Below are 24,030 nucleotides of genomic sequence, written 5' to 3' on the forward strand. Positions count from 1 at the left end.
TTGATAACGTAAGGCTATGTGTGCCTACAAAGAAGAATTACCAGCTTGTTTACCATCTTTTAACTTCCTTATCTAAAATAGCCCTAAGGCAGTGAGAAAGCATGACCTTGAACCTGTTATTTAGCATTTCAGGTTTTGGATATCCCCAAAATTTCCTTCAGACTCCAAGAACTGGCATCACCTGCTTCCATTCCCTGCCAAAAATGCTCCCCCCCTTTTTTTTTTCCTTTTCTTTTACTGGAATACAGTGAGGACTCATCTTGTGTTGACGCTGCTAAACATAAACTGCCAAAGACGACGAGGCTTAAGTTCAAAACAGGTTTCTCATTTTTCAAGTCTCTCATCTTCTGCAGTGATATGACAAGCTGATGAATGCCATGCTGGCAGCATTACGCTGTTAAAGTACCTAATGGGTTATCAGTGCTGAGTGCAAGATATTAACAGAGATATACAGTAGTGTTCCTCTGCAGTCCTGTACAGCATTGTACTCTGAATGGCAAGCACAGAGTATAGAGGGGTTGCTAGCACTTCTGGAGGTAGCATGTAATAGCTGATCTGGTTTGCGTTTTTTTTTCTGTGTAAAACTACCAGCTCAGTTCTGGGTCAGAAAAAATGCTTGAATTGCTTCGTAAGAAACGTTGGGAATTCCTCATAAATCACTGTCAAATTTAAAGGTGTGGATTGTGAGTCTTGAAGGTTGACCCTGTATTAGAAAAAATACTTTCTCTGTTGGTGTTTCAGGTTATTTATTTAAAGTAAAACTTTCCAATTGGTATTTTGATGCACACAAGTGTCCTAGAGTAAAACGAGCTGTGTGATAAATATTGTGTATTATTATTATTTTTTTGCTTTGAAAATATTTACAGGACTTTCTTTCATCCTTCTTGCCAAGTTTTTCTTCATCTTTGTTTCTTCAAGCTGGTAAAAAGTTTAGTTTGAGCGTGGGGAGAGAAAAATAATCTAGACTTTTAAATGTAGGAAGTCCTTTTTACATAGTCTTTGTGGGTTTTTTGAACTCAAACAGCTATTTTACTCTCTGTCACCTTGCACCACTGGGAAGCTGGTGTCCAAGTACCAAAGTGTGCTGCTCTGTGTGGGCTGCGCTAAGGGGAGATGGACTGTGTGCCAAGGTGAGGCTGGATCTCACTGCTGCCGGTACTGCCAGTCAATGGTTTGCTGTAGTGTTGCTTTCCAAACTTACTCCTTTTACGTAAAAAAAAAAAAAAAGAGGCGGGGGGGTAGGGGGAAAAAGAGCTGCTTCCTAGTGCTTTTTCTGCTGCATCACAGGATTTGCTTTTTGGTATTTACGCGGCACTAACCATAGTTGAACATCACCTGGTCACCTCTTCTGCTTGTTTTCCATAGGGTGAGTTGTGGCCCAGGGCAGGGAGCAAGTCAAGGTGGACTGAGCAAGTAAAAGTATCCCATTCCTGTTCTGCTGGATCACTTTGGCCATTTCTTCTCCTCTGACCTAGTTTGAGTCAAACAAAATAAACAAAACCCTCACAACTCACAACACCCTCTCCCCAGCACTCCAAAAACCCCAACCCCAAAGCAATGGAAGTCTCCAAGACTGACCCAGGAAGCAACAAATTTGCTTTTAAAGAAACCTTTGCAGCAGGAAGTACCTACCTGAGCAGTCTGCTTGTGGAAGAGTATGAATAATAGAATTATGTAGTCTGCAGAGGACCTCTGGAAGTAGTCTTGTCCAGCCCTCTGCTCGCAGCAGGACCCCACAGCATGTGTCACTCAGGGCTGTACTAGGGTGACTTTCAGCTATATGCAAGGATAGGGATTGCATAGCCTTTTGGGGTAAGCCTGTGCTGGTGCTTAGCCAATTCATTGTTTAAAAGGAAAAAAAAAACAAACACCAAAACCAACCCTTGCCCGTTTGTTTTGGGTTTCCCCGCCCCGCTTCCCAGCATTCAACAAGTTAATGTAATCACTATGCACTTTTCAGAAAAGTGAGTCTGTCTCCTCTCCCTCTTCCTGCTACAAACAGCAGTAAGATCTCCACTGAGTTTCCTTTAGGCTGAAACATTGTTAATATAAAGCACATTCCTTGAGGAAGGACCCTCAGTATTTGTTGTCCTGGCTCTTTACCAGGAGGGGATGAAGGAAGCTGTGCCTGCACAGGTTTGAGTTCACCCATTGATCCAGTCCACTAGTCCACAGTTTGAATTCACTGATTGAACTGTGTTGTGGTGTATGAATACTTCTGGTTCCTGCAGACTGCTGCCTGCTGAAGCTCCCCAAAACCTCTCTTCAAGAGAATATTGGGCTCTGCCCAGGGACAGGTGCTCATGGTTGTACATCTATCTAAATTCAAATCCTCACTTTGGAGAGTTCTGTGCTCAAACAGAACCAAAAGTAAATATGCCATTTTAAATGGCATGTTGTTACATTAGTGTTGACTATGTTTGATGGTTTTTATTATCAGTAGTGTTTTGTTTTAAAAGGAAAAAAGTATTCCCAGCTTTTTAATGCTTCATTTCCAGTTAGATGTTCTCTGTGTGCCAGCTGTGTGATTGGCATTGTACAGGCACAGGACACTGGGTATTAATTTTTGAGATTCTCCTTTCTAAGAATCTTCAAGCAGTTATGTAAACTTGACCTTTCAACAGTTATCACAAACGAAAACTTTTAAAGTAAGGCTTTTAGCGGCCCTAGCAGTCATCTTTTTTTTTTTTTTTAAGAGTTTTTATGCAGTTAGATAAATATTTGTTCTGTTGGTCCAGATTCTTCATAAAGTCTTTACCAATGAGACCTTGTAGTGCAGAACGAACGCAGAGTTTCTGTATCGATTCATCTGTATCCGTACCTAGCCTCCACCATCCATACCTCCCCTTGCTTCTGAATAAGCAACAGAGGTAATCTGAATTTATGCTTTTGTTAACAGCCTAGAAGTAAGCCTAGAGTATCTCCCTAGGTTTGTGCATTGAGCTCTTCCAGGTGTCTTTCTTTTCTGCTTTAGTTCTGCAGCTGCAACTATGACATTCCAGAAACGCTTGAAATCTGAGAGAATCCAGAGGGATTCCATTGAGAATGCCTTGGACTTCTGTATAACAGCCAATGGCAGGCAGCTTAGAAGGGCATCCTTTTAGAAGCTGTAAATCAGGTCTGCATGAGTAGTACCAGGGGTTTTGGAGAACCTTGGGGGCTGACTAAATATATAAGCTTTCTAAACGTTGCTTTATCAGGTGAGATGGGATGTAGAAATCGTCCAAAAAGTCCAGTAACTTTTCGTTGTGTAAAAAGACTGGTTTTCATTGGAAAGCTGAGAATACTCCTGTATGGTTTTCCTCTCTATAAACTCATCTTTTGAATTACCAAGTGCCTAGTATTTTTTTGCTAATGAAGCTGCCTGTGGTATTTGTGTGGTTTCCTTAACTCCTTCTGTATCACACCTATTACCTTTCACAACTGAGCCCCATGTAGCCCTAGCTAGTTGACTGCACCTTGCCTTCACCTACTGCCGCTGCTTCTGCTGGCCTCCTGCCTCTACACTGTCCACCTTGGTCCCAGCTGCATCCTGCTGCGAGATAGCAGCCTGGCAGCAGGGATCGGCTGTTCCTAAATGGTGTTGGTGCAAAGGTCATCCAGTTTGGTATTTTACCAGTAGAAGTGTGTGAAAACGGGGTATTTCCCTGTAGCTGTGTTAGCTGGGCCATGGGACACTGAGGGTTAATGCATATTTCAAACACTGGATATAAATTATGGATATAATTGGCATATCTTCAAAACTTAGTTGAAAATAACTGGTATATTTTATTATGGGAGGAAAATGTATGAGTGGATTATATCTAGTTACGTAATGCAATCACATCCTGCTCTACAGTGCGTCTTGCCAGCGCAATAGCAATGAGGGTTTCCCATCTGCTTTTCCAATGAAGTCACTGAAGGACAGTCTGAGCGTAAGAAGCTATTACGTCTATCGGTGTCCCCCTCTCCGTTCTCACTTTAGTAGCAGTACAGATTTGGCTTTCTGCCGCTGCTATGCATAAGCTTCTCTGCACAGTTTTCATTCTGGCTTCTGATTTACTACAGGATTTCTGACTGATGCTAATTAGATCAGTTGTTAACACAGGCAGTCTTTCTGCTGTATTCTGTGAGCCTAGCTCTTACAACGTGTGAGTGGGGGTGAGAGCAGCAGAAAGCTTTGGCTATTCAGCTGGCTGGGCTAGGGAAGATATTTCTAACCATAACTGGTAGTGCAAGTGGTTTGGAGGTGACTGGCCTGTCACTTTGTGCATCTGTCATGTGTAACTATAAAATGCTCCAGGGTCATTAGGAGCAAGCTTACATAAACCTCTGTTTTAAAATTATCATCATTTGAAATTACAGTAAGTAGCTTCATTGTGCTGCAGGGGTTTCATCCCATGTATTCCCTTTGAGTATGTACTTCTCTTTTCTGAAGAAAATATATCTTAATCTTCCAGTTACTTTTTAATGACCGTGATGCCACTGTGTTCTCTTGATCACAGAGAAAGAGGGCCGGGGCGAGCTGCCCACTAGTGTCACAGCTACTACTTGTTGCATCTTCTCTTGCAATAAAGCTATTTTTCTACTCTCCACTAGACAAGAATTAGGTGTGGCCTTTCAGTTGGCTGCTCTTTTGGGGTACAGTTTGGTTACTCTTTACACTATGCCATGAAGATGCTTCTGTTTGGAGGGTGGGTTTTTTGTGATGTGTGGTAGAATTTTTTTTTCTCTGTTATACCTCATTTATTCTCTGGTTATTACCTGTCAACTTCATTTACCATCTAGGTAAACAGATCTATGGATGCAGAGCGGGCGCCGCAGGGAGCAAAACCAGAGCTGACTACTGACTTGTCAAACAAAAGGATCAAACATCTGTCTTCATCTTGCATCTTTGTCTGGAATGAGGGCTAAATTGTAGAACATCCTAAGGCGACTGGGGAGACTAAGTGGATATCTATTTGTTTACTTACCAGACCAAAACCACTTTCACTTTTCTTATACGTCCTCTCTGCAGAGCTGGAATCTTGTTGTATTCTTATTCCATTGTAAAAGGAACGGTGATCATTTAAAACCCTCCAGCCTCCTGGCATGGCCCTTTGTTACAGGAAAAATCTCTCCAGTGCATACACACCCCAATGAGAGTCATGTTCACTCCACATGAGACTTCAACTGCTAGGACCAAGGTCCATACGCAGCAGGTGGCTCCAGTGAACTAACAGGTGCTCCTCCTGACTTTTTTCCACACACTCAATCTGTCAAATTTCTGTATTGTGTAAGAATCCAGGAGGATCCTTTTGCCAAGGAGCAAGGTTCAGACTGGACCACCTTGCTTTCTAAACTCTTCTGCAGAGAGGAGTCCAGGTGCAGCTGCATCTAGTCTTAGTCCCTGACTGCAAGAAAGAGATCAGATTCAAGATTCTGAATTTAGAGTCTATTTATTTCAGCTCAGGCTGGGGCCCTCTTACAAGGGACTTCCCACTTCTTTGTTTCTCTTTGCTATCCCTGGAGGTGTTCAAGGCTATAGGTTGTATGAGGCTTTGAGAAACATGATCTAATTGAAGGTGTCCCTGCCTATGGCAGGGGGGGTGGAACTGGATGATCTTTAGGGTCCCTTCCAATCCAAAGCACTCTATGATTTTATGATTCTGTGATCTATTTGTGCAATTTCATCATCCTCCTGCCTTATCTGGACCTGGGTCTCATGTTCCTTCTGTTGACTTCAGATAAAATGGTTTCTCTCGTTTTTTAAGGTCTTTTTCCTTGAAATGATGGGTTTGGTCCAGTTTATCTCGTTATGCAAGACGCTCAGCACTGCTTCATTTTAACTAAGCAGAAGTTCAACTGAAGTTCAGTTATGGTGTACAGCCTAAGGCACCAGCACGTCAATCACTCATGCTAAGCTAAGGAAAACAAGTTTCAATTCAACTTAATTTTAACAATTCAACTTAATTTTAAGTGATCACACAATTAATTCTAATACTCTATAGGTATACTATTTTAATCCCCAACATCCTTCCAGTAGGTTACAATTTTTTTTTTGTCATTGTGCTTGGTGCATCCCTTATTGATAGTATTTTCTGGTTGGATTTTTTGTAGGCTGGCTGGGTAATTTGTATATTCCTGGATCTCCAGTCTCTTAGGATTGCTCGTTTTTGCCTTACTTTATTTTTTGGTTTGTGGAATGTGGGAAGTGCTTGCAAAAGACATGTAGTCGGCTTCTTTGTGCATGGCCTCTGAAATTTAATTGCCAAGTTTGCAGAGCATGCAGGAGATGGTGCAACAAGCATTGTTTGCTTGCTTAGAATTGCCAGGAAAAAAGCTGCATCCTTGCTGGAGCTGTAAAATATCATGGCAAACATCCCTGTTTCAGCTAAATTATGGTCACACGTTTCCAGCAGTCGTTATTTGCCACCGATGGTCTGTCTACTTGGTCTGTCCTTAGGCAGGTGAAATGTAGTTGATGTGTCCTCCTGTTTAGCCTCTCAACTCAGGTTTGTGTGTTAGAGGTGTGAATGAAGGCGAAGAAGACAAAAAGTGTAATGGAGTATTTTGTTTGTCACTGCAGGCAGATCCCAGGTTTTATGAATTCATTGGTATCTTTGATGTGCTCAAGGCCTCTCTTCTTCTGCAAGAAACTAACAGTAATGATTCACTGCAAAATGTTTGTAATGCCTGTATGCTTGTAAGGCTCATGCATAATACCTTAGGTATTGTTTGAAATTGGAAAGCTAGGTACAGGAGTCGCAAATCAGCCTCATGGATTTTTAACTCTTTTCCAGGACTCATAGTTGGGGTGATCTTAAGATATGGGACTCCCTCTACCAGTGGACGTGACAAGCCGTTCAGCTGCTCGCTGGAGGACAGGCCGTTTACAACCCTGCTGGTCAACGTCAGCGGGAAGTTCTTTGAGTATACGCTCAAAGGGGAAATAAGCCCTGGGAAGATCCACAATGTGGAGCAAAATGACATGTTGCGAAAGGTGAGAGTTGACCATTTCTTATGCTTGTCTGAATCTTTCTCCTTTATCTGCGTTTCCTTCCCTCCTCCTCACTCCATCCCATTTGAATATTAGGTAGTATCAAGTGTCTGTATTCCTGATAGTGACAGCACTTCAATGCTTAATTGGGAAGCACTTTCTGTATTATGTCGTTGCCAGTGCAACTGTGCTCTCTGCATGTATGTATTGCTTTCCCAAAGCCCTTGCTGTTTGAAGACTTAATATACATTTCTTGCATCTGTAAAATTCACAAAGACTAGCTGAACAAAAAAAGCCTGATGCTGCCTTGTTTAATACAATGTAAGGAAGATGTTCTTTTCTTAATGTTTCTTATTATTTCCTTTACCTATGCTTTTTTAATGTGTTTATTGTCAGGAAATAGTTACTGCTTACATCCCTGTAATCCATCAGGTGAGACAGCCTGGTGTTGGAAGTGAAATTAATGTTAACTGTTACCCAGATCTGCTGTTTGGCTTCTTTTCTACTTGGTGTCAGGATGGCTGCTTTTTCTATTCAGTGTTAGTATAGGATTGAGACTTGAAAGTTTGTAACCTAAAAATACTTCTTTTTGCTGACTGTTAAGAGAGCTTAGGTGGCAGTTTATACATAGCTGTTTGTTTACAGATATCTAAAGTTAGCTGGAATTAATCCTATTCTGGAATTGCACACTTGTGTTTGGCTTCTAAGCTGTGCTTAGATGGGGCTGAAGAGAGCCTAGTTGGGTCTCATGGATGTAGATCTTCTATTTGTAGTTTAGATGTTTTTTGTTCCTTACTCTAGTATTTTTCCTGGTTATCTGGAGCTTCTGCTGAAATGTGTAGAAGTGATGGATCATCCCAGTTCCCGAAAAGCTGTCTTGTATCTAATCTGATTGGTTTACAATAACTGTGCGGAGGCTAGACTCACAAAAAAGGAGCATAAATAGCATCTCACTTGCAAATATATGAATATAATTTACCGCAAGAAGAAATACCTTCTCTAGCATCATGTCTATTGGAAATTTTTAATTTAAAAAGGGGACTGTGCTTACAACTGCTGCAAGACTATCATTGGTGATGGATGGATGTAATGTCTGTTTTTCTAGATGCTGTTTACCATGAAGAACTGCTGCTTTTTGTTGCTGCATAGAGCTGGCTGGTGTTTTGGAGGGTTGACTTAGCCAGTTGTTTGCTATTTCAACAACCAAAAATAGTAGTTGTCAGAAAATGAAAGAGAAAGAAGACCTAACATTCTGTGTATGTCTGTTTCTAATTGAAATTTCATGTTTTGTTTTTTAGGTAACATTTGACCCAGAAGTATTTTTCAACATTCTGTTGCCTCCTATTATTTTTCATGCTGGTTACAGCCTGAAGAAAGTAAGTGTAATAATTTTCTGAGGAGAATAGCCTTTTATTTTTTTAACTTGAGACTGCTGAGTTATTCAGGAGTGCAGTCTCCATTTCAAGCATTTTTTTTTATGGCAGTAAGAAAAATCTCATTTCTTCCATAGTTGGTTAGGTCATATTGTTTTGTGAGAAAATACATATACTTTTTAATATAAACACATTAAACTCTATTTAATCTTGCTGATTCAATTTCCTTTGAAAGTTGCCAGACATTAACATCAATTTTCTTTAAAGTAAAAGATGTCCTTCAGTGAAGTGTTTTGGTCCTTCTCAGATTTCTGAAATGCAGTAAATTATGCGGAGAAGTTGACACAAACCTGAATGCTGTTGGGTATTTGCCAGACTCTGAATAGCAGAAGGGCCCAGATTCTGCTGTCACTTGAAGATACCATGAATAGGTGCTGGTTTTTAGTTTTGCAGCTAACTCTTACATCTCTTCTGAAAAAATCTGTGTGAAAAGCTTCCTGTCAATAAGCTCCATGTAGTACTTAATACGTGGTTTAGGTTTGGTTTATTCCAATTTATCAAAGCTGGACAGAATTTACACTGGGGTAATGGAAACATTTATCTGATATGAAGGGGTGTTTCTGTGTATTAATGCAAGCATAGTAGTGTGCTGCCTGTTATTGGACAGGTGATATCACTTGTTTTAAAGAATTATGTCAATTTTTTTTTCCTATGCAGAGACACTTTTTCAGGAATTTGGGGTCCATTTTGGCTTATGCCTTTTTAGGAACAGCAGTCTCTTGTTTTATTATCGGGTAAGTGAACTGTGTGATACCAGTTTGTTTCTATACAAAAGCTGAAGTTCATGGAGTGCGTGTTGAACCTTCCAGATGGCCTCAATTTATTAAATTGTTTGCTTGAGGATTTTTTTTGTGTATCCTCCAGACAAAATGCAAACATCTTTTGATGAGTTTTATCCCACTTCTAAACAATAATGTCCTGTCAAATTATATTGTCACATTTGAGTAACTTGTCAAGTCCACAGTACTAAAGAGCATTGTTGAGTTTTTGATGTAATGGTCTGATCCGAAATGAAATCTTGTTTGACTCTTACTGGAATTGACTTTAACTGGAATTCTGGACACCACTTACAACAGAATTTTAGCTATCAAGCAAAGATGATCCTTTCACAGCCCACGTGCATGTGTGTGCTCTCTCTCACTTTTTGTTTACTTGCATATAACCTCTTCTGCTGCTAGTATTACTGTGTTTGATATATGGAAATACAAAAATCCTGTATTGCACACGTAACCATGGTTTGTGTCTCAAAGAATTTCACTAGAGAAATGCTTCAAAGGCTATTCTTAGCTCAGAGCTTGTGGCCTGTCTACTGTGTCGGGAGAAACAGTACTTAGGGGAATTTTGAGCAAGAAAATGTTCGCTTTGGTGGAAAAGCAAAACAGCATGTAGATTCTGTGTACTAGTTGTGTAAATGGATTCCACGCTTTGCCTACTGGTTTTAAATTATATATTCTGGATCATATACGTCAATTGACTCAATAGGGAGGAAAAAAAGGAAACTTAATTTTGAGAGCTTAGTGTTAAAATGTGTCTGTGTCTCACAGAGCTGTAGCATAACCAGGCCTGCCTGAAATATTATCGCTTGTGCTTTTCCTTTGCCTGTCTGAAACGCACCAACTTGTTTGACTTGCACTGTTTTATCCTCTTTCTCTTCAGGAATCTCATGTATGGGGTTGTGAAACTAATGAAGTTGGTGGGTCAGCTCTCTGATAAATTCTATTATACAGACTGCCTCTTCTTTGGAGCGATAATATCTGCCACTGATCCAGGTAGCTTGCTGAACATTTTTTAATAACCTTCCAAAATAACCCTGTTGCTAGGACTGCTGGCTGCATAGCACAAAAATATTAACAGTGCTTTATTTTCACTTACGTTATGCTAGTATCTTTGATCCTTTTCTCTGAAATGCATGCAAATTCTGAGCGCTGTAAAGCTGTTCTCTGTTGTTTTGGTGCTGGACTGGTATGACATGATGGTATGTTTGGGGAAAAACGTAACTTTCCAGTTCACATATTTAAGATTTTTTTTCTCCAGTAGGTTTTTTGTTAAGCGTGCATCAAGTCTAAGAGTGCAAATAATAAGATGAAACTATTACATTGTCCAGATATCAGGACTTCCATCTATTGTTAAGATGCTGGGGACACAGTATAATTTAAGAGCAATATTTGAGGCTTCTAGGCTCTCTAGGTGTGGGGATTTTTTTTTCCTCCTTCAAACAAACCTCATATATTACAAGTTTAAGCAGAAGAATGCTCTTATGGGAAAGTAATTTGAGCTTTTGCCAAAATAATGTAGTCATCCTTCAAAGTCCTGCAGGCTCACGTGGGAGTCTGGGTTTGACAGGTCAGTCTGGAGAGGTAGTGTGTGAGGTGCTGGGGAAGGGAGTGGTGAAGTATGAAGCCTGACATTTAAACCAGCTAATTTGAGGTGGTGATTTGTGCAAAAATGGGAAGTAGGTCCTGTGATTGAGCTGAGCTCTGAAGAGCTGGTGGTTGCACACAACTTATGCAAAAAATCACCACATGATTTATTTATTCTTTTTAAGCTTGTGTATAGGAATTGAAGTTTCTTGAAGGGATGGTTATAGATATTTAACAGTCTTGCCCTTTTCAAATTCTGCACAAATGTACCCTCCTGTGGCATAGTGTGTGCTTTGGGGAATGCTTAGGATTATTAGCACTATTTTACAATGGCTGAAATACTAAAGGTATGTCAACAATCCACACAGACTTCAACAGCAGCAAAAGCTGCATAATGTACTGTTGATTTCCCTACATGGAAGATGTTCTACAGGAAATATTAGGGTTCTGGTAGGTGTGCTTTGTGTGCCCCATGCGCTTTGATCATGGGGGCTTTCCTATAAACACTGTGCAGATGAGAGGACAACAGAGCCATCTCCTAATGAAGATGCCCTAAAACTGTTGGTGGAATTGCTTACTTATAAATATGGCTAGTCTGTTTCCCAGTTGAATTTTGATCCTGTACTTCAATTCCTGGCTTTTGTTGCTTTAGGCAAACTGGAAAGTCTACTCTGTCGGCTCATGCAATTGTTACTGAAATCAGCCAGTGTTTTTTCTCTTTTCTGTCTGTAGTTACCGTGCTTGCAATATTTAATGAGCTGCATGCTGATGTTGATCTCTATGCCCTTCTGTTTGGGGAGAGCGTGTTAAATGATGCTGTTGCCATCGTATTATCTTCGTGAGTAACTATTTCTATACTGAATTCTACTTAATTGTCTTTGGTATTTGTTAAAAATAAATGCTTTTTCTGAGAAATGTTATTTTAAATTTAAATGGATTCTCTTGAACCAAATTAATAAACATTGCAAACATTTGCCAGGATCCCTCATGCGTATGTATTCTGGAAAGGCAAATTTGCCTTTGGTATGGTCTTTTCTGTTGCTTGGGAGTTGCTGTTATAGAATAAAACTTTTCTGATGCCACTTCTAACTTCTCATTGTGTTATTCTCTTTCTAGATCTATAGTTGCCTACCAGCCAACAGGTGAAAATACCCATGCTTTTGATGCAGCAGCATTTTTCAAGTCTGTTGGTGTTTTCCTGGGAATATTCAGTGGTTCTTTCATGATGGGAGCAGTGACGGGCGTTGTAACAGCTCTGATATCCTTTTTCATGTCTAGCTCTTCCAGACTAGGTGCTACATTCAGGTATGAACAGGGTTCACCTGTTTCCAGCTATAGCAATGTTGGCACTGGCTTGTTTTAATCTGAGTTTGAAGATGTGATCAGTATTTTTGTAACCTTTGTCTGTAGAAAGGCATACAGGTACCCACAGAAATTACTTTTTTCATTTATAACTGTGCCTATGCTAGAAATTTTACTGACATTGCTACATGCTTCATGCCATGGGGAGGCCTTAAATGGACACGTCCTTATGCTCGATTTCTATTTCAGAAATAAAAAAATTCTATTTTATTATTTGGATTGAAAGATATCTCGTATGATAGCTGGTGTTTGATTCTGTTGTCGGTAAAATCTTCAACAGCTATTTCCAACCCTACAGGAGGTCTTTCTGAGAGTTAACCTTTCTGCTGTAAATTTGATGGCCATCTGTCTTGGAGATGTCTACCAGAGTTAACTTCACAACATGATGTGCTTTGCATGACCTGTCCTGCTCTCTTGAAGTTTACTGCCGCTGTTTGGTTAGAGCTCTGAGGGCTCAGTGAGCAATCTGTGTGGGTTTTGTGGCTCCAGTAGTAGACCTTATTACGCCTGACATGGTCCAGAAATTGTGATGCTTCTTCAGGAAAGAGTAGTTTAATTTATTTGTTCTTAGACTAGCTAGTGTATTTGTACATACCGTAGATAGCTTTGATCTGCCAAGGTTTCTGAAAACTGACCTATAAAGCATAGAATGTGATATTTTACAGAATAATCATAAACCAGTGATTCTTCATCTTAAGTAATTATGTCTCAAACATGTCTTGTGGTATACACACAGTGAACATTTGTCTGATATGTGTCTGAGTAATTGTAGCCCTTCAGGTATAAATGAGAGATGTGATGCTTTAATGTTTGGAATTTCAGTTCCACTGTTCTGCAATTGATGTGGCCCAGTACCATGACTCTTCATCTGGCTTTTAGACTACTAGCCATCCATAGCTCTACTTGAGCAAATACTGTTGCTGTGGTTTTTTTGGCTTGCTGGCCAGCTACTAATTACAGCTGCAGTGCATTCAGATTAATTTTGTAAAACCATGCTTCTGAAGCAGCAATTACTTCTTACTGTTTCTAATATTTGTACTTAAGAGGGAGCAGGGAGGCTGTTCAGAAGACAGGCTCTGTGGGTTGTTTGGTTTTTGTTGTTTTTTTTAAAAAAAGAAAAACAACAAAGCAAGCAAAAACCTTAAATTGTTTCTCGGTTATACAATTTTAACTATTTAATTTAGAAAAAATACTTAAGGATGTGCAATACTGTAGAAGTAAACTGTAAATTTGCATTTTATCTTTGTAGTTGATTAGAACCCATAACTTATATTGTGAATTAAGTTAATAGATTGTTATTCCTATAGATGTGAAGTACCTACTGTGCAGTGTACTTCTCAGTGATGGCTTCCATGCAGTCATACATTGTCCTTTGAAAACAGACAGGATACTTACTTTCCAAATGTGATGCACATAATATATGTGGACTTGTTCTGGCTTTTAGCAAGCTGTCTTGGCCTCTCTGCCTGGTTATTTCTATAACTGTTAAGATATTTTACCATTTTGTATTTCTTTCTAAATTGCAGAATTTGCCTGGTTGAAATTATATGAAGGAGAAGGGCATGCTTAGGGAATAAAGAAAGTGGTCTTTGCTTTAGTGTTTAAATTTAAAAAAATGGAATTAATAATTTAATTTGAATTAACAATTCAATTGAGTCAATTGCTACATGAAATAATAAGATTTTTTTTTTCCTTTTTTTCTCTCACCCTTCTCTTCCTCCAGAACGATGAGCACAGGTTTTCATTTCAGATTTAATTAAATGTTTTGGTATGGCTACTTAAAGTAACAGCAAGGGGAATTAAGAGGTTGATTCACAAAGCTTCCAGAAAAGACTGGAAATGAGGAATCTGTTCCTTCCAGGGCCCTTGTCTAACTTCAGGGGAATAAAGTTCAACCACTGTTGAACTGTCCTGTCCTATGAAGTGACTGTGGCTGCCCAATTTCTCAAGCATCCATGAAAGTCTCTTGAACCACACACTGGGATAAACTTGCCGTGGAATTATCTGAGTGCTCTGTGGGAAGACTGGTTCTAGTTGTTGCTCTGGTGCAGGTTGCTGCTTGAGAGGCATGATGTTACAAAATGGGTCTGGTTTAGGAGGGGAAAAAAAGTCTATCTCAGTGGAACCGTATCTCCTCTAAAATTTTAGAGATGGTTTATATGGAGAAGCGACTGGAGAATAACAGCTGCTTGAAAAACGCAGAGTTTTATATTTGGTGCAACTTCAACTGTCACGGAGAGACATCTTATGATGGCTTGGGCTTTTGTTTAGAGTGCAGCCTTCTGATAAAGCATGTTTGCAGCTGAAGGTGTCGCTGGAGTATATGTTTTGGAGCCCTTATTCTCCTCCAATATAGCAGAGAATGCCAACAAGATTAGATGTGGTGAGGGAGCAGGTGGCCAGCCTCAGGATGGCTTTGTCCTAAGCAGGGTCCCATTGAAATATTGCCAGCTGTTTGCCTCTAGTGTTAGTCACTTGTGGCTTGTGGAGAAGGACATATTTTGTGATCAAGCCTACAGGAGAGAGTTTCCACTGAGTTTTCTGGGCCACCTGACTGCTGCTTGCAAAAGGCAGTCAAGAGTGCCGTAAGCCCCGTGCCTCCCACAACCTCTGAATTTCCTTGTGAAAAGTGGTGCTGCTCATTGCTTTTAACATCCCTATCCCATATTGAGCCATGACTCCCCAAGCAGATTTCCCCGTGACTACCCAGTGCTGCCATTAGCTTTAGATTATGCAGTTTTGCTGAGAGCCCAGAAAGCAGCTGTTACGCATGGAGAACAATGGTGGATAACGATGCAGCCTTGATGTGTCCCTTGATACTGATTGCCTTTCTATGAGCAAGGGAGAGTGCTACCACCTTGCTGTTTCAAGTGTCCTTGCTGTGCTCTTGCTGTCCTCCCACTTGGATTTCAAAGATAATTGTACTAGTTGTCAGCTTTCAGAAAGACCAGAGATCTCTCTCTGCCATCCCTGTTACACATGGTTTCTTTGTGTCCTCTAGTAGAGTTGTGTAGCTGCCTGTACCTCAGGTGCAGTGAGCCGTTCAGTGTTTACCTGCTTCCAGAGTAGTGATGAGGAAAAAACCTAAAGAATTCTGTAAATATGTGAACAACTCTTCTGTAGTAAGTGAAGAGCTATATTTGACACTACTGATATCTGGTCCACTGCTTCGGTAGCTACATGAACTCTTAATTCAGTGTGTTTGACGTTCCATGAGTTTGGCTCTCCTCTGGAAGATGAACTTGGTTTTTCTACCCATTGAAAAGACTGAGGTGCTCTGATGGAGCTGGCTTTTACTGTAAAACGCATCAGCTTGAGGAGAGGAAATACATTTTGCTGTAGGCAGGATTTTTGTTTTGCCTCAGAAGTACACAAGTAGCCACGTTTGCTGAAAAAGACTTGTCAACAAATCTGAGCAGACAAATTCTGAAAACTCTACTTCATCTTAGGGTGGTTGTAGTCAAGAACAGCCCTGTGACTTAAATGCTTGTGAATATATTTTATGCTTGATTTAAAGATGGGGCATGGAGGGGAAAATCCTTACTGGATGAAGATGTGAACCCAAAACAAAACAAAACCAAAAATGGAAAACCAAGAGACGCAATAGGAAAGGAACACCATATATACCTTTTTTTTTGTCCCTTCCCTACTGGCACTTTGCAAAGAAACAAGGCATAGAATAAGATGTTACTGCAAAGAGGTGGAGCCACAGTTATGCATGGATATGCAGCAAAACTATCCCAAACTGATGACTGGTGCAAGGGCAGACCTTGATTCTGAAGTTTGCCTTGATGTGATGAAATTGGTGTTTTTCAGCACTAAAAGAGTTTTGTTCTCAGACTAGCATTGGTTAGTGGTGCATAAGTGTTTTTCATAAATAATGGGTACAGAGAAGCCAAAGGAGCTGTGGGTTTATTTTTTTTATCCCTTAACCAATGACTTAACGTGACAAAGTTTACCAAGTTGCACTGCTTCCCCCTGCTGGAAACGGCTCTCTTCTTCTTGATGTCCTGGAGCACTTTCTTGCTTGCAGAAGCTTGTGGATTTACTGGTGAGTTGTTGGGATTCAAGCATGTTGAGACAGAGACCCTCTCTGTCTTAGCAATCCTTTTTTCCACTTCCTCATTGAAACTTTCCGATGAGAAACAAGATGTTGGTGCTTTAAGCTTTTCTGTATTCTGTACAATTGCCATTGGAGGTGCAGCTCACTGCGTGGCTTTCAAAAACACTGGTTTCATTCACACGCCCAGTTGCCCCCTGATTCCAACCTGAAATCTGACTCAGTTGAAAATAAGGTTCATAAAATCTGCAAGTTAAGCATGATGTTTAAATTTAATAGAACTTGAAACATAAATGTGCTGAATACACACAGTAAACAGGCTGATTTTTGCATGTAATTCTGTTCATAGGTGTGGTGGCTGTCCTCTTCTGTGGAATTACTCAGGCACACTATACGTACAATAATTTGTCCGTTGAATCAAGAAGTCGCACTAAGCAGGCAAGACTGTCTTTTACCTTTTGCATGCTGTATTGCTATAGTATTGTGTACCATTGTTTTTGAAAAGCAGCTTTATTGCTTCAGCCATTAACATGTAACTGTTTTCTCCCTAGCTCTTTGAAGTATTACACTTCCTGGCAGAGAACTTCATATTTTCTTATATGGGTCTGGCACTGTTTACTTTCCAGAAACACATATTCAGCCCAGTTTTCATCATTGGAGCTTTTGTATCCTTTTTTTGCTGTGTATGAGATTTCTCTGTCTTTGGTGCCTGAAAAATCGTGGTATCTGTTGGCTTTACCAAATAGAGGATGGTGACTGACCTGAGGTTCGCTCATGTCTTTGAGGCACAAGAATTTTGAGAACAATCTTTGGTTACCCCTTACATCAAACCCCTAAGGCTGCTGTGCCACGCAGTTGATAGCTCTGCCGCTGAGCAAGTGCTTGAAGTCATATGATTTCAATAGATAAATGAATATGCTTTACTGCATGGCTTGGCTATTGACAGCCAGTAGTGCTTGTGTTGCTCTTGTCTGCAAACTTTGGAGGCCTAGAAAGGATTCATTTTTCTCTTCGCTTCCAGCAGTGCCTTGAAGAAAACAAACTCCAAGTAAATAAAGAGAATAATGGGCAAACAGAATGTCTTTGAGCAATGCCCCAAAGGTAGAGGTCAAGTTCTCAGGTGATGGGAGGAGGAAGGAACTGATCTGCGGTGCAGACAATGACACTGCTACTGTTGGAGGTGACATCCAGTTCCCATTATTCCTGGCTGTCTTGGTACCTGGTGGCTCTTGAATTCCCCAGAACAGAACACTTTTGTAGTAGTCGCACTCACATATCATTAGATATCTCTTTGCACCCTGCCCTTGTTGAAATAGCTTATGTACCTATTCCTTCACTATGTTCCTGGCTGCTTAAAAATTCAGAGCAATTAAAAGTGTGCATGAAGCAATGGGAACTAGTCATCCAGTCTTGATTTCTCTCTGCAGCTGCAGTAGTAGGGCTGTCGGCAGTGAGATAAAACCTAGTGAAAGAACATATAAAGATGGCTTAATCTAGAAGATATTGCTTTTTTTCTTCCTCTTTCCACTGTTTTCTCTCATCTGTCTGCTGCTTTTAGGAATTTATCACATTTGTCTTTATTTTCCTTTGGCCTTTTACTCATATTCTGAACCAGTAATAAATTTCCTCCTGTGTCTCCTTACATCCATTCTTCTGACCTAAAAAATGCTCTAGAGCCCTGCAGCCATGGTATGAAGACAGGAACAGAGTGGTTGAATCTATTATACTAAGCATTGTAATTCTCATCTTTGCTGTGGTCCTGTATCCTCTCTCAAGTTATGCTATCTGTTTTGTGGTTTTCAGTGTTTATTTTGTTCCTCTCTCCTCTCACCCACTGACCCTTTACTACATTTTTCACTTTATTCTACCATTGCACTTAACCTCTGTTGTCTCTTGAGTGTTTCTCTGCCTTTGTGTGAAGGGCAGCTAGTACTAGTACCTGAATTTTGCCTCAACAGCTACTGTCCCCTTTGAGTTAACACCTTGTGGGACTGAAACGTAGAGCCATCATCAGCTGTTGAAAGAGAAGTGTTGGACTGCAAAGGCAGACATGAAGCCTTTCTCATTGACAGAAACTTGGTCATTCTTCCTGTGATGGCTTATGTTGTCTGATTTCTGCTGTCCTCAAAAGGACTGCTTATAAAACTTCTGGTTTTGTTGTTGTTTTATAGGATCTCAACACATCACTCCAGTTTGTCCTAAAGCATTTCTTAGACAGTGGAGGGTATATTCATCTTCCTGCTTCTTCACTGGAACCACTGGATGTTTACAGCATACTAAGGGAGGGAAGGAGCTTAACACTTAGTGCCATGAAATTCTGCAGTACTCTTTTACTACTCTATTTGAACTTCATTCTAGTGCTCACAAGTCGACTTTGGTTTTATCGTGTTAGTAATTCTGTCATCATAAGTGCTTGCCAGCCAGTAGGAGACACTGTCTCTGCAGGAGCTATAATGGAATGGCCACTTGCTGGTCCTATGTTGATTTTCCTTCTGTAGATAGGACTGCATTTCTGTTGATCTGAGACACAGAATCAAATGTGGTATGACCACTACTTGTTTAAAGCGTGAATCTTATAAGTGAAGTCTTTGTTTGTGCAACTGGTAATTTTAATACTAGGTATAATTTCACTGTGCATTAAAAATCTTAGTTAAAATTTGTGTTCTGTGCAATAAATTCTGTATGCACATAATTGATGAGAGTTTGTTTTATGTAGACAAAAATAACAAGAACACTTGATATCATGATGTAAACCTCTCGCTAAAAGAGAAGTTTCCTGTTAAAGCCAGATAGCCAAGAGTGCATACCTCAGCGAAGTGAAATCCTTAACCCTTAGCTGTGAACAGATTGCAATATTTTTTGGCAGAGCTGCACACATCTACCCTCTCTCATTCTTGTTGAATCTGGGCAGAAGGCACAAGATCAGCTGGAACTTTCAGCACATGATGATGTTTTCAGGTAAAAGCAAAAATGTTTGCTAGAGCAAAAATCTTATTTTTATCTCTTAAGCAATTTATTGTAATACCTTCTGCTTTCATAATCCACACCCATGCATCGTGAATAGAAGACTTAATGGTTGCTGCATTTTTTAACTGTTTGGGTGACCAAGCCAGTGGCACAGATTGCCCAGGGAAGCTGTGGCATCTCCATCTCTGGAGATAGTAAAAAATCTATCTGGATGTGGTTCAGGGCAAACTACTTCAGTTGACCCTGCTTGAGGAGGAAAGTTGGACCGGATGACTTCTAGGGGTGCTTTCTAGCCTTAACTGTCCTGTGCTTCTGTGATTCCTGTACTAAAGAAGTCTAAAGATGGCCAAATGCCATGGCTTGTCTTTGCTAGTGGAGTTCTGGGACTGGGTGGGGGAGTATAGTCTGCCTGTGAACATGTTATTAACTAGAATATCTTTCTAGCTGATAACAAATTTCATATCAGAAACTTGTACTTCCATTATGGAATCAACTGGAAAAGTGTGCATTTTCATTTTGATTCAGGGAGCTGCTGGATTTCCGTAATATTTTTTGTTGTTGTTGTCCACAACTGGCTTGTTTCTGCACTTCTTTTCTCTTAGTTTCTGGAAATGCACCTTTTCTTAGCACTTGTGAATCCTATAAGTTACAGAAAACTACCAGGGCAAATTATGTTCTAAATCATCCTGAGGCATGAGGGAAACTGAGGGAATTAAAAGTTGCTGGAGCCCAGTGCGTTCTGCCTGTCACTTTGTGCCTGTGTGGCAGGGAGGGAGCAAGAGAAGATGCCATGTTATGAATATGCATGGTTACACTTCTGAAGCTCTGCTGTTTCATTCTTTCGCATAGGTCTCAGGGGAGCCATGGCATTTGCTCTGGCTATACGAGATACTGCTACCTACTCACATCAAATGATGTTCTCAACAACTCTCCTCATCGTCTTTTTCACTGTGTGGATTGTTGGTGGGGGTACAACTCCTATGCTGTCGTGGCTGAACATCAGGTCAGTATGCAATTGTATTCTGGGGAGATTTCTCTTTTCAAGTGGCAACTGTGCTAACCTGTTCTAGATAGAAAATTGTTTTATTGAGGAAGGTGCTACTGCAAGCTGGTAAAGAAACCGTCCAAGATGTTGCTGGGATTCAGCCCTAAGGTCTCTGATACTCTGTGTACATATCTAGGTCCTTGTCAGTCCAGTAGGATATGAAATAGTGCTGCTTGCTACAGCATCAGATCCTATACTGAAAATAATTAATTAGCCTATCTAGCCCTATATAAATTTATCTTCCTATTATACTAAGGCATTTCCCTATCTTCTGGCACTTGGTTTTTTCAAGTTAAGTGGAGTTCTTAGTGGGTGGTGCTAAACTGAATGCTCTTTAAACATCCATCCAAACAAACCTGGTATTACCTAAACAACTAGGATAAATGAGATCTTGCTAGTCTTCTGGATGTATTTCCTCCTCATTTGAGGTGATCTATGAAAGTGGTAAGAACCATGCTTATTGCCATTTGTAAATCCTGGCCAATAGTTCATAGTTCAAGGCTGCACGTACATTCGTGTTTGAGGACACATAACAGAAGTGTTAGAGAAATCATGAATCAATCATCATTAAAGACATAACGTATATTAACGTTCTGTGAAAGTTTTGGTAGTTAGGAGAAACCAAGATAAATAGAGTGGGATTAAAGCAATACACGCTGTACAAACCCTTCAGTGCTTTTCATATGTAAATTATTGGTGCTTTTTAGTACTTGAAAGCTTATGTTGTCTTGCTTTCTAATTGTGCTAACCAGAATTTATCTCCTATTGTTTTTTCCTATTCTATCACAAGAAAATCCTAAATAAAAATAGGTTTGGTCTTCTGAAGAACTGCCTATTCTTAGGAATTGGTGCTGATTTTGAAGTAAACTACTTGTGGCAATAGGTAGAAGGTGTTTACTATGTTGGGGGAAAAAAAGATGCATAGGACTCCCAGAAATGCTTTCATTGAAGATAATGTGCTTCAACCCTAGCCAGGCATTACAGTGAGTTGTGTCTAACAGCAAATATTGGGAAATCAGTTTCCTTTTTTGGTGCCAAACAAAATTGTCTTTCAATGCAAGTTTCGAATGTTTGACTAGCACGAAAGAAAGAGGCATGGCCTCCATGTATCAGGATCTCTGAAGCTGCTAAAAATAGGTTATGCAACACCTGCTGTGATGTCAACAACAAAACCAATTCCAGTGCAGTTGTGTCATTAATGATCATGAGATACCACATCGTAACAGTATTTATAAGCCCAGCCTGGCTTGGTTTCTCCTCGTATGCGAGAGCTGTGTAATGCCTTTAACCAGATACCTGGAATAGGTACTGGCCAGTAGCATGCAGATAAGAACACTTCTTACAGTCTACTCATAATGGCTGAGCAAAGTCTGCTGAGATCTGCCTGCAGCTTCTATGATGGCCAATGTGAGAGCTGTCTGCCCTCCTCTTGAGTGGGTTCCAAAGCATCTTCTGAAGCCTGTCTGCAACCATGTAATTAAAACTGACTCTTGCAGCTTTCTCAAAGGTTTTGGCATTCTGAGCCTTCTTCCCTGCTGTCTGCATCTTTTTTTTTGTTGAGGGAGCATGGTTGGTTATTTCCTTCAAACATTATCATCCAGCAAGGGACAGGATGTGCCGCTGAACAACTAAGTGAAGAGGAATTCTGTATCAGAAGGCAGGTTATGAACACAGTCAACCAATACTTTTGTCTCAGCACTCCTTCACTTATCAGCAGTAGGATAGGACTGGATTCCAGCATGTGGCCCAGCTCTCGGCTAACTAGAAACTAATTCTGAGGTAGCAGCTTTTCTTATTTCCTTTTCCACCCCTCCTACCCCCCCGATTAAGCCTGGGAAGCAGTTTGTAGCATCTTCAAAGAAGTTGCACTTAGTCACTTAGCAGGACTAATCTAGTTCAATAATGATACTCGATGAGTCTGGCTGATGGGTTGTCCCTGAAGGGAGAAAGGGCTAACACACTATCCATTCCAGGCTTGCCCTTCAGGTACACTATCCTTGCAAAAATCATTAGTGGCCAACAAGGCAGAAAACTGGAAAGGCTGTAATAACATTTCTAGAAGAGCAGCTGCCAAAAGGCAGTTAGCTGAACCATAGCTTTGAGTGTTTAATTGTAGTGTTTTTTGAGATTTACCCACCCTTGCTAGTAAGCAGTAATTTTTAAATGTAGTTTTTTGGGCATGGTGGATGCAAAATAAATGGTTAACTTCCATTTTAAGGGAAAGATATAGTGTAAACAAGGGAATTCTACATAGGAAGTGTTTTAGAGAACTGCATGCCTCTGCCTACCGCTGCCTTGAAAGACATTGCTCTGCTAATGATGGCAACATCACTGTTTGAGATCGCATGAAATCATATTTGTGCCAGGAGGTGGCAGCCGTGGGCAGCTGATGGAGAAATGGAAACTGCTGGTGAAGAACTCTCTGTTGTGACAGAGCCCTTTCTGCTGGAAAGCAAGAAATCCCGTTCCTTTCTTAAACCTGTAAGGTCAGACAGATTAGTTGCCATCTGAATTTTACATATATGCTGATTTTTCTCTTTCTAGACAGTGGAAGAGATGGGCAGGCCAAGATGAATACTAAATACTGTTCTGGTGCCTTGCTCAGCAGTGCAGTGTACAGGGCTGATGCAGTCCTGAGGCTGTGCAATAGCAAACTTGTCCCTGGCATGGTCTGGGATGCTTTCTGAGTCCTGGCATTTGTGTGTTAGGTTAGATTGCAAATGCGTCAGAATAAGCAGTGCTCCCATACAGGATTATTTAGCAGTGTGTCTTGGACTTAAATGTCAGGATCTGTGAGGATTCCTAAAAGGCCAGCTCTCATGGGAGCGTCGCAATAGTTATGTCATGGTTGACTTTGGCCTTCATGGAAGAAAAGATGGAAAACAAATCAATCATTACGAAGTCTTCGTGAAGTAACTGGCTGTGCTGCATTGTGGAGGTGAGAAGACAAGGACCTACTTTAATAAAGAGCTGACCAAGCTGACTTGACCCTTTGGTCTGGATTAGCTTGTCTGGACATTGTGTAGCAGGGTGACATTACTGTAATCCTGCGGGTACAGGTCTGCCCATCAAGTGGGGCTTCTGGGTGCTCCATTCAACAGTTAATTTGGGCTGTAATGGGCTGAGCTGAGGATCTGCAGGTGTTTATGTCTATTGAACTAGGCAGGTTCAATAGGCTAGGAAGAGCTAAGACAGACAACACCACCAAAGGGCCTTACTTAAGGTTTTGCCTGCACTATTTAAGTAGAACAATACCAGAGAGCTTTAAGACTACCAAGACTTTAAGCTTGGCTTGATGCCACTGCATTCACAGGGAGGTAGTTGTGTGCTACTCAGGGCAGCACCTGAATCACTTTGCTGTGGCTCAGAGGCAGAGACACGTGCCTCTGGCCATACAGTTAATTACATGGCAATTGGGATGCATGCTTTCTTCTCTGCTTCTGGTGGTCCCTTCTCATTCATGATGTGAAATACATTAAAGGTAGGTCAAGAAGGGAGAGACTAATGGGAAAATGAAGTTTTAGTAGAGTAGAAAGAAGTATAAGGAGGAAAACGGGCAAAAATGGCCTCTGCCTCCTCTTGCTCTGTTCTGAACATCTCAAGTAATCAGAAGAGCAGATATTGTTCCAGATAGGTTTTGTTACCAGTGGTCCACTGATCAAGCTTAAATGTACAGTTAAAGCAGAGGACCTGTGGTTTGTAGCAGAGGCTTAACTTTGGTTTACTACTTAACTGGTTGGGAAAGTGAGGTCATAACACAAAAATTCAAGTAAAACATGATGGGATCTTTAGATGCTTTTGGTTTCTGCCATTTGATGCTGAGCAAGTTAAAAATTAACACTGGA

General features: G+C 40.6%; 1 protein-coding gene across 2 annotated transcripts in view; it reads left to right on the plus strand.

Moving 5' to 3' along the window:
* Positions 1–24,030, plus strand: part of SLC9A7 (solute carrier family 9 member A7) — a 70,375-nt gene that overhangs the window by 22,146 nt on the left and 24,199 nt on the right. For both annotated transcript variants that reach the window (XM_069875938.1, XM_069875930.1), the window contains exons 2-12: positions 6,762–6,961; positions 8,257–8,334; positions 9,049–9,125; positions 10,048–10,160; positions 11,484–11,589; positions 11,868–12,014; positions 16,064–16,164; positions 16,523–16,611; positions 16,725–16,838; positions 19,020–19,131; positions 19,990–20,143. In XM_069875938.1, the coding sequence (XP_069732039.1) occupies positions 6,762–6,961; positions 8,257–8,334; positions 9,049–9,125; positions 10,048–10,160; positions 11,484–11,589; positions 11,868–12,014; positions 16,064–16,164; positions 16,523–16,611; positions 16,725–16,838; positions 19,020–19,131; positions 19,990–20,143 (1,291 nt within the window). The remainder of the gene's footprint in view (positions 1–6,761; positions 6,962–8,256; positions 8,335–9,048; positions 9,126–10,047; positions 10,161–11,483; positions 11,590–11,867; positions 12,015–16,063; positions 16,165–16,522; positions 16,612–16,724; positions 16,839–19,019; positions 19,132–19,989; positions 20,144–24,030) is intronic.

This window comes from Phaenicophaeus curvirostris, chromosome 1 (genome assembly GCF_032191515.1).
Source record: "Phaenicophaeus curvirostris isolate KB17595 chromosome 1, BPBGC_Pcur_1.0, whole genome shotgun sequence".
NCBI classification, from domain to species: domain Eukaryota; kingdom Metazoa; phylum Chordata; class Aves; order Cuculiformes; family Cuculidae; genus Phaenicophaeus; species Phaenicophaeus curvirostris.